This window comes from Bufo gargarizans, chromosome 4, assembly GCF_014858855.1.
Source record: "Bufo gargarizans isolate SCDJY-AF-19 chromosome 4, ASM1485885v1, whole genome shotgun sequence".
In the NCBI taxonomy this organism is placed as follows: Eukaryota; Metazoa; Chordata; class Amphibia; order Anura; family Bufonidae; genus Bufo; species Bufo gargarizans.
Window position 1 is genome coordinate 220,897,247 of NC_058083.1, and position 21,961 is coordinate 220,919,207.

The following is a 21,961-nucleotide window of genomic DNA, read 5'->3' on the forward strand; positions in this document are numbered from 1 at the left end:
ACAAAAAAAATCACGTTTTAATGTCTCCATAGTCTGAGAGCCATAGTTTAAGTTTTTGGGCGATTATCTTAGGTAGAGTCTAATTTTTTGTGGGATGAGATGATGGTTTTATTGGCACTATTTTGGGCTCCATGTGACTTTTTAATCGCTTACTATTACACTTTTTGTGATGTAAGATGACAAAAAAATGATTTTTTTTACACCTTTTATTTTTTTTATTTTTTTATGAGAGCCATAATTTTTTCAGTTTTTCGGCGATTATCTTAGGTAGGGTCTAATTTTTTGCGGGATGAGATGACGGTTTGATTGGCTCTATTTTAGGGTGAACATGATTTTTTGATTGCTTGCTATTACACTTTTTGTGATGTAAGGTGACAAAAAATGGTTTATTTAGCACAGTTTTTATTTTTTATTTTTTACGGTGTTCATCTGAGAGGTTAGGTCATATAATATTTTTATAGAGCCAGTCGATATGGACACGGCGATACCTAATATGTCTTTTTTTATTTATGTAAGTTTTACACAATAACAGCTTTTTTAAAACAAAAAAAAAATGATGTTTTAGTGTCTCCATTTTCTGAGCCATAGTTTTTTATTTTTTTAGAGATTTTGGGGCTCATTTTTTGTGGGATGAGGTGACGGCTAGATTGGTACTATTTTGGTGGGTGTACGCCTTTTTGATCGCTTGCTGTTTTACTTTTTGTGATGTAAGGTGACAAAAAAATTATTTATTTAGCACAGTTTTTATTTTTTACGGTGTTTAACTGAGGGGTTAGGTCATGTGATATGTTTATAGAGTCGGTCGATACGCACGCGGCGATACCTAATATCTCTATTTTTTTCCCTCCTATTTTTTTCCTTTTTTTTTTTACTTTATTTGGGGAAAATGACGTTTTTGTTTATTTTTACTTGAAACTTTTAATTTTGGGGGGGGAACTTTATTTTTTCAACTTTTTTTCACTTTATTTTTTTGTCCCAACTTTTGGGGGTCTAATCCTTTACAATGCATTCCAATACTTCTGTATTGGAATGCATTGGCTGTATGAGTAATACTGTGTGTATTACTCATACAGCTTCCGGCCTGTGAGATCCAGGGGTCTGGATCTCACAGGCACGTCACAGGAAGGCAGCAGCGATGCCTCAGGAAGGCATCGCGCTGCCTTCCATGCTATCGGGTCCCCCCTACAGCCCCATGGGGACCCGATGGCACCGCCGCCGCTCGCAACATGAAAAGCCGCAAACCACAGGTCTGAATTGACGGGACCCCCCCCCCCCCCGTGCATTTAAACGAGGTGCCTGCTCAATGATTTGAGCAGGCACCTTGTTCCGATCACCGCTCGCCGCGCGGCGGTGATCGGAAATACACAGGGCATACATGTATGGCGCTGTTAGACGTGACTTAAGGACCAGCGCCACACATGTACGGTGGGCTAATCGGGCGGGTGTAGGAGCTGTGCCCGCCTGATCGGCGGCAGGGGTTCGGCAGTCACTAATAGCCGGACCCCTGCTGTATGCGCCGGAATATTCCACTGTTATGAAGTACAATATGGAACGAGATAACAATTTCAGAATGTCTTGGATAAGTAAAAGTGTTTTAAAGTTATCACCACATAAAGTGACACAAGTCAAATTAGCAAAAATGGCCTGGTCCTTAAGGTGAAAAATGGCCTGGTCCTTAAGGTGAAAAATGGCAAGGTCCTGAAGGTGTTAATTAAACAACAGATCATTCTTTGATTACAAATTTAGGCTTTAGGCCTCAGACACACAACAGTATTTTTTTGCAGTCCGCAAAAAGGGGTTCCGTTGTTCCGTGAGCCGTGTCCGTTTTTGTTTCTGTGTGTCTTCCTTTTTTTTGGAAGGATCTCCAAACATGAAGGAAAGTAAAAAAAATCTAAGTTTAGTTTGCCATGCAAAAGATAGGAAAAAAACGGACACGGATCACGGACGCGGGTGACAATCCTTTGTGCATCCGTGTTTTTTCACGGACCCATTGACTTGAATAGGTCCGCGAACCGTTGTCCATGAAAAAAATAGGACAGGTCCTATTTTTTTTACGGACTGAAAACACGGATCACGGACGCGGATTACAAACGGTGCATTATCAGAGTTTTCAACTGACCCATTGAAAGTCAATGGTGTGCCGGCATACATACATAATTCCTCTGGGTAGCCATCTTATATGCTTCTGACATATGTAAAAAAAACTGTGAACTCTCATCTTCCTGAAGCCTGGGTCGCCTATGATATAGATGGACACTTTTATTACCACTACTCTTTGAGGCCAGCTATAAAAAGGTCAAAAATAGAGTTGAGCGAACACCTGGATGTTCGGGTTCGAGAAGTTCGGCCGAACATCCCGGAAATGTTCGGGTTCGGGATCCGAACCCGATCCGAACTTCGTCCCGAACCCGAACCCCATTGAAGTCAATGGGGACCCGAACTTTTCGGCACTAAAAAGGCTGTAAAACAGCCCAGGAAAGAGCTAGAGGGCTGCAAAAGGCAGCAACATGTAGGTAAATCCCCTGTAAACAAATGTGGATAGGGAAATGAATTAAAATAAAAATTAAATAAATAAAAATTAACCAAAATCAATTGGAGAGAGGTTCCATAGCAGAGAATCTGGCTTCCCGTCACCCACCACTGGAACAGTCCATTCTCAGATATTTAGGCCCCGGCACCCAGGCAGAGGAGAGAGGTCCCGTAACAGAGAATCTGTCTTCATGTCAGCAGAGAATTAGTCTGCATGTCATAGCAGAGAATGAGGCTTCACGTCAGCCACCACTGCAACAGTCCATTGGCATATATTTAGGCCCAGCACCCAGGCAGAGGAGGGAGGTCCCGTAACAGAGAATCTGTCTTCATGTCAGCAGAGAATTAGTCTGCATGTCATAGCAGAGAATGAGGCTTCACGTCAGCCACCACTGCAACAGTCCATTGGCATATATTTAGGCCCAGCACACACACAGGCAGAGGAGAGAGGTCCCGTAACAGAGGATCTGGCTTCATGTCAGCAGAGAATCAGTCTGCATGTCATAGCAGAGAATCAGGCTTCACGTCAGCCACCACTGCAACAGTCCATTGTCATAAATTTAGGCCCAGCACCCAGGCAGAGGAGAGAGGTCCCGTAACAGACAATCTGGCTTCATGTCAGCAGAGAATTAGTCTGCATGTCATAGCAGAGAATGAGGCTTCACGTCAGCCACCACTGCAACAGTCCATTGGCATATATTTAGGCCTAGCACACAGGCAGAGGAGAGAGGTCCCGTAACAGACAATCTGGCTTCATGTCAGCAGAGAATCAGTCTGCATGTCATAGCAGAGAATGAGGCTTCACGTCACCCACCACTGCAACAGTCCATTGGCATATATTTAGGCCTAGCACACAGGCAGAGCAGAGAGGTCCCGTAACAGACAATCTGGCTTCATGACAGCAGAGAATCAGTCTGCATGTCATAGCAGAGAATGAGGCTTCACGTCACCCACCACTGCAACAGTCCATTGGCATATATTTAGGCCTAGCACACAGGCAGAGCAGAGAGGTCCCGTAACAGACGATCTGGCTTCATGTCAGCAGAGAATCAGTCTGCATGTCATAGCAGAGAATGAGGCTTCACGTCAGCCACCACTGCAACAGTCCATTGGCATATATTTAGGCCTAGCACACAGGCAGAGGAGAGAGGTCCCGTAACAGACAATCTGGCTTCATGTCAGCAGAGAATCAGTCTGCATGTCATAGCAGAGAATGAGGCTTCACGTCACCCACCACTGCAACAGTCCATTGGCATATATTTAGGCCCAGCACCCAGGCAGAGGAGGGAGGTCCCGTAACAGAGAATCTGTCTTCATGTCAGCAGAGAATTAGTCTGCATGTCATAGCAGAGAATGAGGCTTCACGTCAGCCACCACTGCAACAGTCCATTGGCATATATTTAGGCCCAGCACCCAGGCAGAGGAGGGAGGTCCCGTAACAGAGAATCTGTCTTCATGTCAGCAGAGAATTAGTCTGCATGTCATAGCAGAGAATGAGGCTTCACGTCAGCCACCACTGCAACAGTCCATTGGCATATATTTAGGCCCAGCACCCAGGCAGAGGAGGGAGGTCCCGTAACAGACAATCTGGCTTCATGTCAGCAGAGAATCAGTCTGCATGTCATAGCAGAGAATGAGGCTTCACGTCACCCACCACTGCAACAGTCCATTGGCATATATTTAGGCCCAGCACCCAGGCAGAGGAGGGAGGTCCCGTAACAGAGAATCTGTCTTCATGTCAGCAGAGAATTAGTCTGCATGTCATAGCAGAGAATGAGGCTTCACGTCAGCCACCACTGCAACAGTCCATTGGCATATATTTAGGCCCAGCACCCAGGCAGAGGAGGGAGGTCCCGTAACAGAGAATCTGTCTTCATGTCAGCAGAGAATTAGTCTGCATGTCATAGCAGAGAATGAGGCTTCACGTCAGCCACCACTGCAACAGTCCATTGGCATATATTTAGGCCCAGCACCCAGGCAGAGGAGGGAGGTCCCGTAACAGAGAATCTGTCTTCATGTCAGCAGAGAATTAGTCTGCATGTCATAGCAGAGAATGAGGCTTCACGTCAGCCACCACTGCAACAGTCCATTGGCATATATTTAGGCCCAGCACACACACAGGCAGAGGAGAGAGGTCCCGTAACAGAGAATCTGGCTTCATGTCAGCAGAGAATCAGTCTGCATGTCATAGCAGAGAATGAGGCTTCACGTCAGCCACCACTGCAACAGTCCATTGGCATATATTTAGGCCCAGCACACACACAGGCAGAGGAGAGAGGTCCCGTAACAGAGAATCTGTCTTCATGTCAGCAGAGAATTAGTCTGCATGTCATAGCAGAGAATGAGGCTTCACGTCAGCCACCACTGCAACAGTCCATTGGCATATATTTAGGCCCAGCACACACACAGGCAGAGGAGAGAGGTCCCGTAACAGACAATCTGGCTTCATGTCAGCAGAGAATTAGTCTGCATGTCATAGCAGAGAATGAGGCTTCACGTCAGCCACCACTGCAACAGTCCATTGGCATATATTTAGGCCCAGCACACACAGGCAGAGGAGAGAGGTCCCGTAACAGAGAATCTGTCTTCATGTCAGCAGAGAATTAGTCTGCATGTCATAGCAGAGAATCAGGCTTCACGTCACCCACCACTGCAACAGTCCATTGGCATATATTTAGGCCCAGCACCCAGGCAGAGGAGGGAGGTCCCGTAACAGAGAATCTGTCTTCATGTCAGCAGAGAATTAGTCTGCATGTCATAGCAGAGAATGAGGCTTCACGTCACCCACCACTGCAACAGTCCATTGGCATATATTTAGGCCTAGCACACAGGCAGAGGAGAGGTTCATTCAACTTTGGGTAGCCTCGCAATATAATGGTAAAATGAAAATAAAAATAGGATTGAATGAGGAAGTGCCCTGGAGTCCAATAATATATGGTTATGGGGAGGTAGTTAATGTCTAATCTGGACAAGGGACGGACAGGTCCTGTGGGATCCATGCCTGGTTCATTTTTATGAACGTCAGCTTGTCCACATTGGCTGTAGACAGGCGGCTGCGTTTGTCTGTAATGACGCCCCCTGCCGTGCTGAATACACGTTCAGACAAAACGCTGGCTGCCGGGCAGGCCAGCACCTCCAAGGCATAAAAGGCTAGCTCTGGCCACGTGGACAATTTAGAGACCCAGAAGTTGAATGGGGCCGAACCATCAGTCAGTACGTGGAGGGGTGTGCACACGTACTGTTCCACCATGTTAGTGAAATGTTGCCTCCTGCTAACACGTTGCATATCAGGTGGTGGTGCAGTTAGCTGTGGCGTGTTGACAAAAGTTTTCCACATCTCTGCCATGCTAACCCTGCCCTCAGAGGAGCTGGCCGTGACACAGCTGCCTTGGCGACCTCTTGCTCCTTCCTCTGCCTTGGCCTTGGGCTTCCACTTGTTCCCCTGTGACATTTGGGAATGCTCTCAGTAGCGCGTCTACCAACGTGCGCTTGTACTCGCGCATCTTCCTATCACGCTCCAGTGCAGGAAGTAAGGTGGGCACATTGTCTTTGTAGCGTGGATCCAGCAGGGTGGCAACCCAGTAGTCCGCACAGGTTAAAATGTGGGCAACTCTGCTGTCGTTGCGCAGGCACTGCAGCATGTAGTCGCTCATGTGTGCCAGGCTGCCCAGGGGTAAGGACAAGCTGTCCTCTGTGGGAGGCGTATCGTCATCGTCCTGCCTTTCCCCCCAGCCACGCACCAGTGATGGACCCGAGCTGCGTTGGGTGCCACCCCGCTGTGACCATGCTTCATCCTCATCCTCCTCCACCTCCTCCTCATCCTCGTCCTCCTCGTCCTCCAGTAGTGGGCCCTGGCTGGCCACATTTGTACCTGGCCTCTGCTGTTGCCAAAAACCTCCCTCTGAGTCACTTCGAAGAGACTGGCCTGAAAGTGCTAAAAATGACCCCTCTTCCTCCTCCTCCTCCTCCTCCTGGGCCACCTCCTCTTCCATCATCGCCCTAAGTGTTTTCTCAAGGAGACATAGAAGTGGTATTGTAACGCTGATAACGGTGTCATCGCCACTGGCCATGTTGGTGGAGTACTCGAAACAGCGCAACAGGGCACACAGGTCTCGCATGGAGGCCCAGTCATTGGTGGTGAAGTGGTGCTGTTCTGTAGTGCGACTGACCCGTGCGTGCTGCAGCTGAAACTCCACTATGGCCTGCTGCTGCTCGCACAGTCTGTCCAGCATGTGCAAGGTGGAGTTCCACCTGGTGGGCACGTCGCATATGAGGCGGTGAGCGGGAAGGCCGAAGTTACGCTGTAGCGCAGACAGGCGAGCAGCAGCAGGATGTGAACGCCGGAAGCGCGAACAGACGGCCCGCACTTTATGCAGCAGCTCTGACATGTCGGGGTAGTTGTGAATGAACTTCTGCACCACCAAATTCAGCACATGCGCCAAGCAAGGGATGTGCGTCAAATTGGCTAGTCCCAGAGCTGCAACGAGATTTCGCCCATTATCACACACCACCAGGCCGGGCTTGAGGCTCACCGGCAGCAACCACTCGTCGGTCTGTTGTTCAATACCCCGCCACAACTCCTGTGCGGTGTGGGGCCTGTCCCCCAAACATATGAGTTTCAGAATGGCCTGCTGACGTTTACCCCGGGCTGTGCTGAAGTTGGTGGTGAAGGTGTGTGGCTGACTGGATGAGCAGGTGGAAGAAGAGGAGGAGGAAGCCGAGAAGGAGGAGGTGGCAACAGGAGGCAAAGAATGTTGCCCTGCGATCCTTGGCGGCGGAAGGACGTGCGCCAAACAGCTCTCCGCCTGGGGCCCAGCTGCCACTACATTTACCCAGTGTGCAGTTAGGGAGATATAGCGTCCCTGGCCGTGCTTACTGGTCCACGTATCTGTGGTTAGGTGGACCTTGCCACAGATGGCGTTGCGCAGTGCACACTTGATTTTATCGGATACTTGGTTGTGCAGGGAAGGCACGGCTCTCTTGGAGAAGTAGTGCCGGCTGGGAACAACATACTGTGGGACAGCAAGCGACATGAGCTGTTTGAAGCTGTCTGTGTCCACCAGCCTAAATGACAGCATTTCATAGGCCAGTAGTTTAGAAATGCTGGCATTCAGGGCCAGGGATCGAGGGTGGCTAGGTGGGAATTTACGCTTTCTATCAAATGTTTGTGAGATGGAGAGCTGAACGCTGGCGTGTGACATGGTTGAGACGCTTGGTGACGGAGGTGGTGGTGGTGGTGTTGGTGGTACATCCCCTGTTTGCTGGGCGGCAGGTGCCAACGTTCCTCCAGAGGCGGAGGAAGAGGCCGAGGCGGCAGCAGCAGAATAGGCCGAGGCGGCAGCAGCAGAAGAGGTAGCAGGGGGAGCCTGAGTGACTTCCTTGGTTTTAAGGTGTTTACTCCACTGCAGTTCATGCTTTGCATGCAGGTGCCTGGTCATGCAGGTTGTGCTCAGGTTCAGAACGTTAATGCCTCGCTTCAGGCTCTGATGGCACAGCGTGCAAACCACTCGGGTCTTGTCGTCAGCACATTGTTTGAAGAAGTGCCATGCCAGGGAACTCCTTGAAGCTGCCTTTGGGGTGCTCGGTCCCAGATGGCGGCGGTCAGTAGCAGGCGGAGTCTCTTGGCGGCGGGTGTTCTGCTTTTGCCCACTGCTCCCTCTTTTGCTACGCTGTTGGCTCGGTCTCACCACTGCCTCTTCCTCCGAACTGTGAAAGTCAGTGGCACGACCTTCATTCCATGTGGGGTCTAGGACCTCATCGTCCCCTGCATCGTCTTCCACCCAGTCTTGATCCCTGACCTCCTGTTCAGTCTGCACACTGCAGAAAGACGCAGCAGTTGGCACCTGTGTTTCGTCATCATCAGAGACATGCTGAGGTGGTATTCCCATGTCCTCATCATCAGGAAACATAAGTGGTTGTGCGTCAGTGCATTCTATGTCTTTCACCGCTGGGGAAGGGCTAGGTGGATGCCCTTGGGAAACCCTGCCAGCGGAGTCTTCAAACAGCATAAGAGACTGCTGCATAACTTGAGGCTGAGACAGTTTCCCTGGTATGCATGGGGGTGATGTGACAGACTGATGGGGTTGGTTTTCAGGCGCCATCTGTGCGCTTTCTGCAGAAGACTGGGTGGGAGATAATGTGAACGTGCTGGATCCACTGTCGGCCACCCAATTGACTAATGCCTGTACCTGCTCAGGCCTTACCATCCTTAGAACGGCATTGGGCCCCACCATATATCGCTGTAAATTCTGGCGGCTACTGGGACCTGAGGTAGTTGGTACACTAGGACGTGTGGATGTGGCAGAACGGCCACGTCCTCTCCCAGCACCAGAGGGTCCACTAACACCACCACGACCATGTCCACGTCCGCGTCCCTTACTAGATGTTTTTCTCATTGTTATGGTTCACCACAACAACAAATATATTATTTGGCCCAATGTATTGTATTCAAATTCAGCGGGATATAAATTTGAGGCCTAGTATTTAGGCGCTGGGTGACCGGTATGGATTTAGTGACAGAATTAGACTTGGAAATGCACAGAAGCGTGTGTGTGAAGTTATTCTGAATGACCCAATGTGCACCTTGAATATTATATACCCTTTTAGGGATAGATTTCAAATAGCTCTGATATAGCAGAAACCACTAAATTATGAAATTGCTAAATTGGGAATTGTATTTCAACCCAGAACAAGAAATGTGCTTGAACGGACACTAAATAACTCGCCCAGCTACAGCACTAGGGACAGATTTAGCGGGATATAAATTTGAGGCCTAGTATTTAGGCGCTGGGTGACAGGTATGGGTTTAGTGCCAGAATTAGACTTGGAAATACACAGTAGCGGGTGTGTGTGAAGTTATTCTGAATGACCCAATGTGCACCTTGAATATTATATACCCTTTTAGGGATAGATTTCAAATAGCTCTGATATAGCAGAAACCACTAAATTATGAAATTGCTAAATTGGGAATTGTATTTCAACCCAGAACAAGAAATGTGCTTGAACGGACACTAAATAACTCGCCCAGCTACAGCACTAGGGACAGATTTAGCGGGATATAAATTTGAGGCCTAGTATTTAGGCGCTGGGTGACAGGTATGGGTTTAGTGCCAGAATTAGACTTGGAAATACACAGTAGCGGGTGTGTGTGAAGTTATTCTGAATGACCCAATGTGCACCTTGAATATTATATACCCTTTTAGGGATAGATTTCAAATAGCTCTGATATAGCAGAAACCACTAAATTATGAAATTGCTAAATTGGGAATTGTATTTCAACCCAGAACAAGAAATGTGCTTGAACGGACACTAAATAACTCGCCCAGCTACAGCACTAGGGACAGATTTAGCGGGATATAAATTTGAGGCCTAGTATTTAGGCGCTGGGTGACAGGTATGGGTTTAGTGCCAGAATTAGACTTGGAAATACACAGTAGCGGGTGTGTGTGAAGTTATTCTGAATGACCCAATGTGCACCTTGAATATTATATACCCTTTTAGGGATAGATTTCAAATAGCTCTGATATAGCAGAAACCACTAAATTATGAAATTGCTAAATTGGGAATTGTATTTCAACCCAGAACAAGAAATGTGCTTGAACGGACACTAAATAACTCGCCCAGCTACAGCACTAGGGACAGATTTAGCGGGATATAAATTTGAGGCCTAGTATTTAGGCGCTGGGTGACAGGTATGGGTTTAGTGCCAGAATTAGACTTGGAAATACACAGTAGCGGGTGTGTGTGAAGTTATTCTGAATGACCCAATGTGCACCTTGAATATTATATACCCTTTTAGGGATAGATTTCAAATAGCTCTGATATAGCAGAAACCACTAAATTATGAAATTGCTAAATTGGGAATTGTATTTCAACCCAGAACAAGAAATGTGCTTGAACGGACACTAAATAACTCGCCCAGCTACAGCACTAGGGACAGATTTAGCGGGATATAAATTTGAGGCCTAGTATTTAGGCGCTGGGTGACAGGTATGGGTTTAGTGCCAGAATTAGACTTGGAAATACACAGTAGCGGGTGTGTGTGAAGTTATTCTGAATGACCCAATGTGCACCTTGAATATTATATACCCTTTTAGGGATAGATTTCAAATAGCTCTGATATAGCAGAAACCACTAAATTATGAAATTGCTAAATTGGGAATTGTATTTCAACCCAGAACAAGAAATGTGCTTGAACGGACACTAAATAACTCGCCCAGCTACAGCACTAAGGACAGATTTAGCGGGATATAAATTTGAGGCCTAGTATTTAGGCGCTGGGTGACCGGTATGGATTTAGTGACAGAATTAGACTGGGATATGGCCAAAAAATAAACAGACTATTGCTGGTTAAATGCACTTGGTGTGACAGCTTCACCCTGATGTAGGCTTTAGCCAAAAAACAACCACACCATTGAGGGTTAAATGCACTTGGTGACAGGCGCAGCTTGCCCCTGATTTAGTATATGGCCAAAAAATGAACAGACTATTGCTGGTTAAATGCACTTGGTGTGACAGCTTCACCCTGATGTAGGCTTTAGCCAAAAAACAACCACACCATTGAGGGTTAAATGCACTTGGTGACAGGCGCAGCTTGCCCCTGATTTTGTATATGGCCAAAAAATGAACAGACTATTGCTGGTTAAATGCACTTGGTGTGACAGCTTCACCCTGATGTAGGCTTTAGCCAAAAAACAACCACACCATTGAGGGTTAAATGCACTTGGTCGCAGCTTGTGCTGGCGCACCACAAGACACAAAATGGCCGCCGATCACCCCAGAAAAATGTGACTGACAAACGGTCTGGGCAGCCTAAAAACAGTGAGCAATTGAGGATCAGCAGCTCAATGATCCACAGCTGCAGATCGATCAGTTAATCAAGTCCTTTGGAGGAGTTAATCTGCCTAATCTCGCCCTACTGTCGCAGCCGCAACCTCTCCCTACGCTAATCAGAGCAGAGTGACGGGCGGCGCTATGTGACTCCAGCTTAAATAGAGGCTGGGTCACATGGTGCTCTGGCCAATCACAGCCATGCCAATAGTAGGCATGGCTGTGATGGCCTCTTGGGGCAAGTAGTATGACGCTTGTTGATTGGCTGCTTTGCAGCCTTTCAAAAAGCGCCAAGAAAGCGTCACAAAAGCGCGAAGAAAGCGACGAACACCGAACCCGAACCCGGACTTTTACGAAAATGTCCGGGTTCGGGTCCGTGTCACGGACACCCCAAAATTCGGTACGAACCCGAACTATACAGTTCGAGTTCGCTCATCCCTAGTCATAAAGGCTATACCAGGCCCAGCTCATCCTGTCCTGTAAGATAAGATCAGCTCGCTGTCAAGCCTGGCTGGGGCGTGATGTCATTAATTTCCAGGTCTGGTTTGAGGAGAGCTAATAGCCCTTAATTAGCTCTGGGCATAAAACCAGTCCACTTTCATATTTCATTTATGAATCAACTTATGCCCTTTCTGACATCAGATCCAGGCTCTACAGAGTATTGTGGTTAATTGGGTATCAAATATGACTAGAGGATGTGATTCTGTAGCTGACCTATGGGTGGTAGAAGAACTACAGGTCCCAGCATTACCGTGTGTGGTCTCATTCTGTAGGTAAATAAATAAGGATCGCAAATATGTATTCTGTATAAAAATATGCCGATGTATCAAGGAGATACGGGCTTAAGTATAATCCTCATTGTAGGAACTGAACTTTGATGGGGTCATAAAAAAAAACGGAGGCCATCCCTAGGCTTCACAGTCACTCTGCTGCCATTGGCTGACAGGAGTAAGTCTCCTGCCCATGGGAGAGTTCATAAAAATCCATGCACAAGGAAGGACAGAGGAGAGAGACCCATGGAACATCACCAGACACTTAATTGGACATTGACGGCATATCCCTGTATCAGAAGAACTTTGAGGGTCTCCCTTGATACATACTGAAAAGGGGTTTGCAAGGATTCAAAAAGGACATATGAACGACCATCTGAAAGTATTCTTTCATCTTTTTCCCTTTCATTTGAACTGTCGTGATTATTTATATTGTTATTATTCTGTAGATTTATAGTCATTTTCATTAGACTTGTATGCACTGCTTTTTACCGCTTATTAAAGATTATAAAATCTAAATAGCCAAGTCTTCCATATTCTAAGCTGCTGAACAACGTACCTTGCCTTTGAAGAGACGTTACCAGGTAGTTAGTTAAATTGCATTTAGGAATTGTAGCTGGGGGTGATTGACTGCGGTTGGTCAGTAAGTGATATCCGGTTCATCCACTGATCTGTGTGATAGTGAATGACCCGGATAGTCGGCTCGTGGACCGGGAACCCACGTGGTGGCAGTTACCGAAGTATAGTGGGGGGGGGGTGTTAGCCGGATGGTAATACCCCGGTCACGTGAGGTCTCTGTGTGTGCGCAGACTCCGTCACAGACCACTACGTCACAGCTGTGGGATCTGGAGCGATCGGATCCATAGTTCGTGACAAATGGGTCCGCAGAAAATCACAGAAAAGGGAACAACGGACAAGGAACACAACAACGGTCGTGTGCATGAGGCCTTAGGCTGGTTTATTCATAGGTAATAGAACAAGCCACCAACAAGTCATCATTCTATGTTCTTTTGTTTTGTTGTTTTCTTTTATTGTACTTTTGTTTCCTTTTGTTTTTATACTGTACAATGTAAAATGAATGTCTAAATAAAATAAACAATAGTATAGCAGAGGAGAGAAAACTAAAAACTGACTTCTATTATAACATCTAAAAAAATATTTTTTGCCCAAAATGAGTAAAACCCAATCATAGAAAAAAAATGTCCCCAAAGGTGTATATAACCTTTAAATAAGAGCTGGAGTAAGAGCTGGAGTGGTGTAAGGGCTGATCTGTACTTTTTTTTCATACCATTTTGGGATATGTATCACAATTTTGATCGCTTTTTATCCAATTTATTTTGGAAGTTTCAGCAACCAATTTTTTTTCTTGTACACTGCTCATTGTACAGGATGAATACTTTTATATTTTAATAGTGAGAGGCATTTTTATACATGGTGATATCAATGATTATTTTTTATTTTCAAATGGGGAAAGGGAGGGGGGATGATTTGAATGTTATATCTTTTTGTTTTATCATTTTTAAAACTTGTTCTTAAAGGGAACCTGTCACCAGTTTTATGGTGTCCTAACTAAGGGCAACATAAATAAGTGACTGATTCTCTTAGCAAAATGCTGGGTCACTTTCTTTTATTGACCCGGTCAATCTGCTAACATCTAGTATTGAAAAGCTCCAGCTGATAATGATGAGTCCTAAATATTTATGAGCTCCTGACTCTCCCCGCCTACCTGCTGCTGATTGACAGTTTTTTCCCCCATATGAATCAGCAGCAGGTGGGCAGGGGAGTGGCTATAGCTGTTAATTAAATAAACGCTGGACTCAATGACATCACGCTGGACTCAAATCAGCTCATTAGCATGCAGCATTTGGTCTCTTTGTGTTTATATTATGAGGTAACCATCTGTCATCTGTGAATACATCTAAGGTACTTTTTAGTAGTTAATGATTGTATATAATTAGTTACAGTGCTGCCCATAATTATTTATACCCCAGGCAAATTTTGACATAAAGTTATTTTTATTCAACCAGCAAGTAATTTTTTGACGGGAAATGACATAGGTGTCTCCTAAAAGATAATTAGACAAGGTACAAGAGGCATTATTGTGGAAAAAACATTTCTCAGCTTTTATTTGCACTGTGGAAAATCTCAGAGGACGTGGTCAGAAGCCAAAAAGTGACACCTGTGCTGGCCAGGAGGATAGTTAGAGAGGTGAAAAAGAATCCAATGATCACTACCAAGGCCATCCTGGTGAATCTGGGCTCTGCTGGTGGCAATGTCTCAAGGCAGACAATCCAACGGACACTGCACACTGCTGGGTTCCACTTCTCCAGATAAAGCACACAAAAGCTCGCTTGGCCTTTGCAAAAGCTCATCTGGACAAAGAAGAAGACTTCTGGTCTTCTGTGTTATGGTCAGATGAAACAAAAATTTCCTTCATTTGACGTAAAAAAAGAAGAAGCCTTTAACCCAAAGAACACCATCCCCACTGTCAAACATGGTGGTGGGAACCTAATTCTTTGGGGTGTTTTTCAGCCAATGGACCTGGGAACCTAATCACAGTAAACGGCACCATGAAAAAAGAGCAATACATGAGGAGTCTCAACGACAACATCAGGCAGTTTGCAGAGAAACTTGGCCTTGGATACCAGTGGATATTTCAGCATGACAATGACCCAAAACACATAGCAAAAGTGGTGAAGAAATGGTTTGCAGACGACAACATTAACATTTTGGAGTGGCCCAGCCAGAGTCCAGACTTGAATCCAATTGAGAATCTGTGGAGGGAGCTAAAGATCAGGGTGATGGCAAGAAGACCCTCCAACCTGAAAGATTTGGAGCTCATTGCTAAAGATGAATGGGCAAAAATACCTGTGGAGACATGCAAAAAGCTGGTCTGCAATTATAGGAAGTGTTTGATTGCTGTAATAGCCAATAAAGGCTTTTCTATTGATTATTGAGAAGGGTATCAATAATTTTGGACTGGACACTTTTTACTCAAATGTAAATAAAAGCTGAGAAATGTTTTTTTTCCCACAATAATGCCTCTTGTACACTGTCTTATTATCTTTTGGGAGACACCTATGTCATTTTCCATCAAAAAATTACTTGCTGGTTGAATAAATGTAACTTTGCCAGGGGGTATGAATAATTATGGGCAGCACTGTAGATTATAATCAAATATCCACATGACAGGTTCCCTTTAAATTTAGTTTTAGACAGCAGACCCCTGGCAGCTATAGAGTGGGCTTTATCTTTAAAGACCCAACATTCATTGTCCATGTACAGCAAATGTCGGAAAGGGTTTAGATTTTTTTTTTTACCTTTCATTCTTTATTTTTCAGGTTAAGCTGTATTTAAACAAGCATGGAAAGAATTATGGATATATTTTGGCCTAACCGCGATGGAGACAATTTATAATCATTTGTAAAGAGAAAAGCATCAAACTGGAAATTACCTTTACTGTAAGAATATACAGAAGTAAAATTCATTTTTGGAGCCCATTGTACAGTCACATACAAATATTAGGGTACTTTCACACTAGCGTTTTTCTTTTCCGGCATAGAGTTCTGTCCTAGGGCCTCTATACCGGAAAATAACTGATCAGTTTTATCCCCATGCATTCTGAATGGAGAGCAATCTATTAAGGATGTATCAGGATGTCTTCAGTTCAGTATTTTTGACTGATCAAGACAGAGATAAAACTGCAGCTTGCGCAGACCGAAAAAAAGGTAAAAATAAATAAATGCCAGATCTGTTTTTCCAAATGACACCCGAAAGACGGATCCGGCATATCAATGCATTTGTAAGACGAATCAGGATCCTGATCAGTCTTACAAATGTCATCAGTTGGCATACAATTTGACGGATCCGGCAGGCAGTTCCGGCAACGGAACTGCTTGCCAGATCACTCTGCCGCAAGTTTGAAAGTACCCTTACCTAACCTCTGTTAATAAATTCCTGGCTGCAATATTATACCCTTCTATGAAACGTGGCTGAATTTGCATGCAGCCACATTCCCATTGAAGTATGTGGAAAATGCAACAGGTGGGAATTAGTAGACTCCTGTTCACCCAATATGTGTGAATCCTACAGGTGGCATTAATAGCATACTATGCAAAGGGTGAGATCACATGTTGCATCTACAGCGCACCTGAAAACTGTTCCAACATGCAGTTTTACCAGAGCATTTTTCAAATTGATAGTTAATGGCTGCGCTGTTTTGCAAGTATACAGTAGATTTAGAAAAAAGGGTTTCCTAAAACTGGAAACCCCTTTTCATATGGGTAGGAAAGGTGTAAGGATTAAGAAAAAAACTAATTTGGACCAGAAATTTGATGTGCCATCTACATGCATTCAACTGAAGAGATATCTTTGCAAATAGAAAAAACTTTATTCCATCCTTAAAGTATACATATATTAACAGTGGTCTAAACATAAAGAATATAGACATACAAGTCATCCAGGACTATACTGAATACAGCGAGGTGTATCAATGTGTAAAATGACGGACATATAGAAAAATAAAATTGCATCGTTGATGCATTGATATTGTCAAAAGTCAATCACAATGTGGCAGAGAAAAAAATGAAAAAATTGAATAAATAAAGAAATGTTAAATTAACCCAAGGAGAGGGATAGAGAGTCCACAAAGAATTTTTAAACTGATAGGGAAAATAGGAGGTAAGTTCCATATTGATAGCACTACAGAGTGTATTTTATACAATAAGCATATCTATATAAATAGAATGTTGTCATAACTCTACCACTATTTCTATAATATCCATACCTAAAGCATTGGTCAAAATAATGGTCAAAAGAGACAAGTAAAAAGAAGCCTGAATTTACACCAGGACAAATTAACACAGCAATTATATTTTATAAGAGACACAGCATGTTATCAAAAGTACCAACCATTAATGTAGGAGAAATGCAGCATGTAGGATAGCGTTCTAAGTACACAAGTGCTCATGTCCGCACTTAAACCCCGTGCTAGGTTTCCCCCTATCAATTTGCACCACATCACAAACTCACCTCCAAGAAAGCAGTGTCATGCTCTTGTTTGGGAGGGAAACCCCCACACTGAACATAAGAGGGTAAGGGAAAAGGAAATAAGGCCTGAAAACTAGAGAAGGACGATGGTCACCTCCTAATGAAAACCCTAATGAAAGCCCTGACTTTATACCAGTATGAACAGACCCCAGTGGTAGGTGAGTCCATATACAGGAATACCTAAAGTCTTATCTAACCCTAAAGGACCCTAGTACTAATGACAGGAATGAGACATCCTGTTCCTCCAAAAGGAAGGATGAACGGGAGTCTCCCTAAGACCTAATACAAAACAACAAAGAAATGCAACACACAGAAAAGCCAAAATACAAAGGGAAAGGTAACACTTAACTTCCAAGGAGCTATGGCAGCACCCGGAACTCAGCCAAGTTCCAAACACCAGGTATCCACAGGTCCAACTGAAGCTATAAACCGCACAGTATTGTGGGAGAAACAACTATAAATAGGGAAAGTTAGATGACCACAATAGCAACACCTGGAGGTGAAGGGTGTGGCCAGTATCAGAAACAACGCAGACGCCTATTGATCCACAAGGTAAACATGTCAAATCAAACCACGTGTTGCCAGTCTCAAAGATCTCCTGCCACTCACTGTCGCGGGGACGTCCGCATATCTAGGTACGTCCATGACAAGCAGATCCTGAAAGTCTGTATATGGAAGGGAAGTTAAAATTTTTAATGACTTAATAGGTGAAGGGAAACACACTATTTTACAGTAGTAGCCACTGCCTCGTCTTTGCTTCAGATTCTTTCAGTCCTAGGGGGCCCTCTCGGTAGCCTGCTGCAGGGCTGGGAGAAGATGTTTCACCCTATCCCCCTCCAAAACAACCTCTACCTGTCCCCCCATCCCACCAGGAATCAATCTAAAATAGACGTATTTCCTAATAAAGAGATTACAACAAATTTAAAAGAAAGAGTCAGGGGCTTCATTGATTTCAGTTGTTTACTTTCCTTTTCTGCTTCATTTGGTCCCGACTATCACAAGCAGGCATCTCTGGTCTCTGCCACATAAGAGTAAGAAGACACCAGCATTACTATTGCACATGGGGGGCTGTTACAAATTCTGAAAATCAGCCCCCAGATTTATACAGGCCACTGTAATCCTGCTGCTCCTCCCAATAATGTGCCAGTGGTGCACCCCCATGACATGACAGTGCCATACAGATAGAACCCCCATATTAATAGTGCTCCCAGACTGCTCACATTAGTAATAGTGACCCCAACAGTGATAATACGCCCCAAGAATATTCTGTTAGTAGCAATGCCTACATAATGTTCCCAATAATAAAAATGCCCCTACAGTACCGCTAGTAGCATTAATATAACCATAGGGCACCCTAGTGCCAGTACATAATGCTGCCCTCTCTAGTGCCAGTATATAATGCACCCCCCTTAGTGCCAGTATATAATGCCCCCCCTATTGTCAGTATACAATGCCCCCCTTAGTGCCAGTATATAATGCTGTCTTCCCTAGTGCCAAAATATAATGCTGCCCCCAACAGTGCCAGTATATAATGCCCCCCTAGTGCCAGTATACAATGCCCCCCCCCCCAGTGTCAGTATATAATGCTCCCTCCTTTAGTGTCATTATATAATGCTCCCTCTCCCCATTGCCAGTATATAATAATACTCCCCCCCAATTGCCAATAGATAACGCTGTCCCCTGCCTAGTGCTTGTATATAATGCTGACCCCCCCAGTGCCAGTATTTAATGCTCTTCCCTTAATGCCAGTATTTATTGCTCTCCCCAATGCCAGTATTTCATAATCTCCTACCTAGTGCCAGTATATACTGCTCCCTTCCCTTCCATGGTGTCCCTAGTAGGCTACTGTTTAGTTAAAAAAAAAAATTAACAAAATAAACCCACTTAGCTCTCTCCCATTCCCCTGATGCCATCTTCAATGCAGGCCACAGACTTCTGCCAATCTGTAGCCTGTGCTGCTGCATCCTGGCGCAGGTGGTCCACATGACATCCCTACTCCTGCGTCAGTTCTCTCGCAATGACATGATGATGTGAGACCCAGCGCAGCAGGCTCAGAGGCCCACTGGGAAAATATACTTATTAATCTTGGATTTGGCTGTATTATATGTCTGCGTAGTACCTGTTTTACAGCAACACAGTAGTATAGTATGTGTGTACTGTATCTGATATGACACTACATTATCAGTATCATGGTACACATGGTCACTTTTATATTTGCAATTTATTTCACAGTTAGCTAACATTAAAAAGATTTGAACCACTTATTTTTTATGATAGATATTCTACTGTACAACTAGGTTGAATATTCACTTTCATATAGTTTAAATGGTTTTTAACAGTAATTAAGATTTTTTAAGCATGTGCCTGCAGTCTGCCCCTTGAAACAGAAGATTCATACTTACCGGTAATCGCTCCACGCTGCTTCGGTCCTCCGTGCTGTGTCCATCTCTTGGTCCCTGCACTGTTCTCTTCCAGCTATACATGAACATGGTCACATGCACTGCTCCAGTCGGTAAATATGAATCTTCTGTTTCAGGGGGCAGGCTGCAGGAATTGCTTAAAAAACATTATAACCTTAAAAACCCATTTAAGCTTTATTTGAGAAAAAATTTAAATGTTTTATGTAATTTATATGGCTTGTGTTAGCTTTTGCATGAATTTATGGAATGCAATAAAATTTGTTTTACAAATTTGAATTTGGTAATCCTTTATTACTAATGCTTTGCTTTTACCAGAGGCAGACATTTTGTTCTGTATGTGCAGACTGAGTAGCTGCAAAGGGTTCTGTAAAGCCAACAAAAAAAGGGAGGGTGGACACACAAGATAGTCATGGAGTGTCAGACTAGTAGACTGAAAAACACTCACATGCTGTCACAGTGGGGAGTGGGGGAAACCCCCCACCGTATAATGGGAACTGTTAGGGTCCATTCACACGTCCGTTGTTTCTTTCCTGATCTGTTCCGTTTTTTGCGGAACAGATCTGGACCCATTCATTTTCAATAGGTCCTGAAAAAAAATCTGACATTGTGCTGTCTGATTTTTTTCAAGACCCATTGAAAATGAATGGGTACAGATCTGGTCCAGATCTGTTTCGCAAAAAACGGAACAGATCAGGAAAGAAACAACGGAATAGGGAAAGGGGGAAAAAAAAGTGGCAGAATCAGTGTCAGCGCAAGCAAGTCTCCCCAGAACTGCTGCCAGCCCCTGGAGCAACATACAGGAACCAGGGCGCCAGCCACCAAACAGCCAGGAGAGACCGCACTGATCACTGCATCCACACTCAGACACGGTTCACACCAAGTCTCTGCCAGCGTGCATCCCCCACCAGCATACACCAAAGCCAGTTCAACAAGAAATGCAGCCAGCCACCACAACACAAGCGACAGAACCACTGAGACATGGACGAGGGGAGACCAAACACAAGTGACGGTTCACACCTTCTGCAACGTCTGTTACAGAGAACCGCACTGTTAACAGGGTTCCCCTTTCACCCTCCCTCCGGAGGATAAGCATGTGCGCCAGAAAACGGCAGACGACACATGCTGTGCCCTCTTCTGAAGGCAAAATAGAGTGGCCATTGAGGAGCAGAGCTCCTACACATATGCAGGCCAACAACAAACTGACCTTCAGGCTCACAACACAGTATAAAAGAGCCAGAGGCCACACCTTAACCCCGAACACACCAGGATGGGAAGGGGCACACATCTTAAAGGGGAAGTGTCAAAACATGCAAAACAACCACATGATGCCACCAGCAACAAGCATGCATGGCAAAAGTGTCATGGTCCACTACACCAGACCATGACACAGCCGTGACACATACCTGTAATACCAATAAAAAGAGAACACTGGGCTATCATAAAAAGTCACACATCCAAATTTGCGCAAAAGAATAAATCATAAAGCCACTAAAAAGCATTCATTTAAAATACTGCATACAAAAGTAACCCTGCGTGGAACATGATAAGACCCAACAGCATGATTAGTAAAATGCCCACTCCAACTCTAATATAGGCCTAAAGATAAGGCAGGGAGTTACAGAGAAATAAAAGGTTTGGGCCGAAGGGCTTAATATCATCTGTTGCCCTATGTGTACTTTCCTTAGTGGTCTATGTTAAAAACAATGGATAACCAATGTATGCATATACATTTTAATAGTACAGTTAATCCAGTTGCAATAAACATAGTTAATGGTAATTAGAGATGAGCCCCCCAATGCCAGTATACAATTTTTCAAAAATTCAATTCGGCCGGTTCGCCAGATTTTTTTTTTTACTAAATTTGCTTTGATCTGAATTTATTCGTGGGAAATTGCATTAAAAACTGTTATTTCCTGGCTGCAGAGAGCCTTTATAGTGGTGTAGAACAATGTGCTTCCAGTAACACGCATAGGGAGTCTGCTGTGGTAGTGAAATAATACTGTGAGTCAGTATGACATGCAGATGACAGGTGTCCCTCTTAGAATCACTGCACACTTCACTTATTTGGGCAGTAATGTTGAGCGTGAATATTTTAGAATCGTGAATTTTAATCGCGAATATCGCCACTTCGAGAATACGCAAAGATTTAGAATATAGTGCTATATATTCGTATTCGCAAATATTCAATACTTTTTTTCATCTGAACCCATGATCCCTCCGTGCTTCTTGCTTGTGAGCCAATGAGAAGTCTGCAATGTCTCTGTCTGAGCTTAGCAACATCCCTAGAAACCAATAGGAAAGTTGCCCCTTACTATATAAGAACCTTCCCAGCAGCCATTTTCTGCAGTTTTTTGCAGTTATGAG

General features: G+C 44.6%; 1 protein-coding gene across 1 annotated transcript in view; it reads left to right on the plus strand.

Annotated features, from left to right (window-relative positions):
• The window catches only part of MYOM2 (myomesin 2), a 419,263-nt gene extending 403,505 nt beyond the window's left edge, over nucleotides 1–15,758 (plus strand). Inside the window, exon 40 of the mRNA XM_044289251.1 lies at nucleotides 15,470–15,758. Within this exon, the coding sequence (XP_044145186.1) occupies nucleotides 15,470–15,474 (5 nt within the window). The 3' untranslated portion in view covers nucleotides 15,475–15,758. The remainder of the gene's footprint in view (nucleotides 1–15,469) is intronic.
• The last annotated feature ends 6,203 nt before the right edge of the window (nucleotides 15,759–21,961 follow it).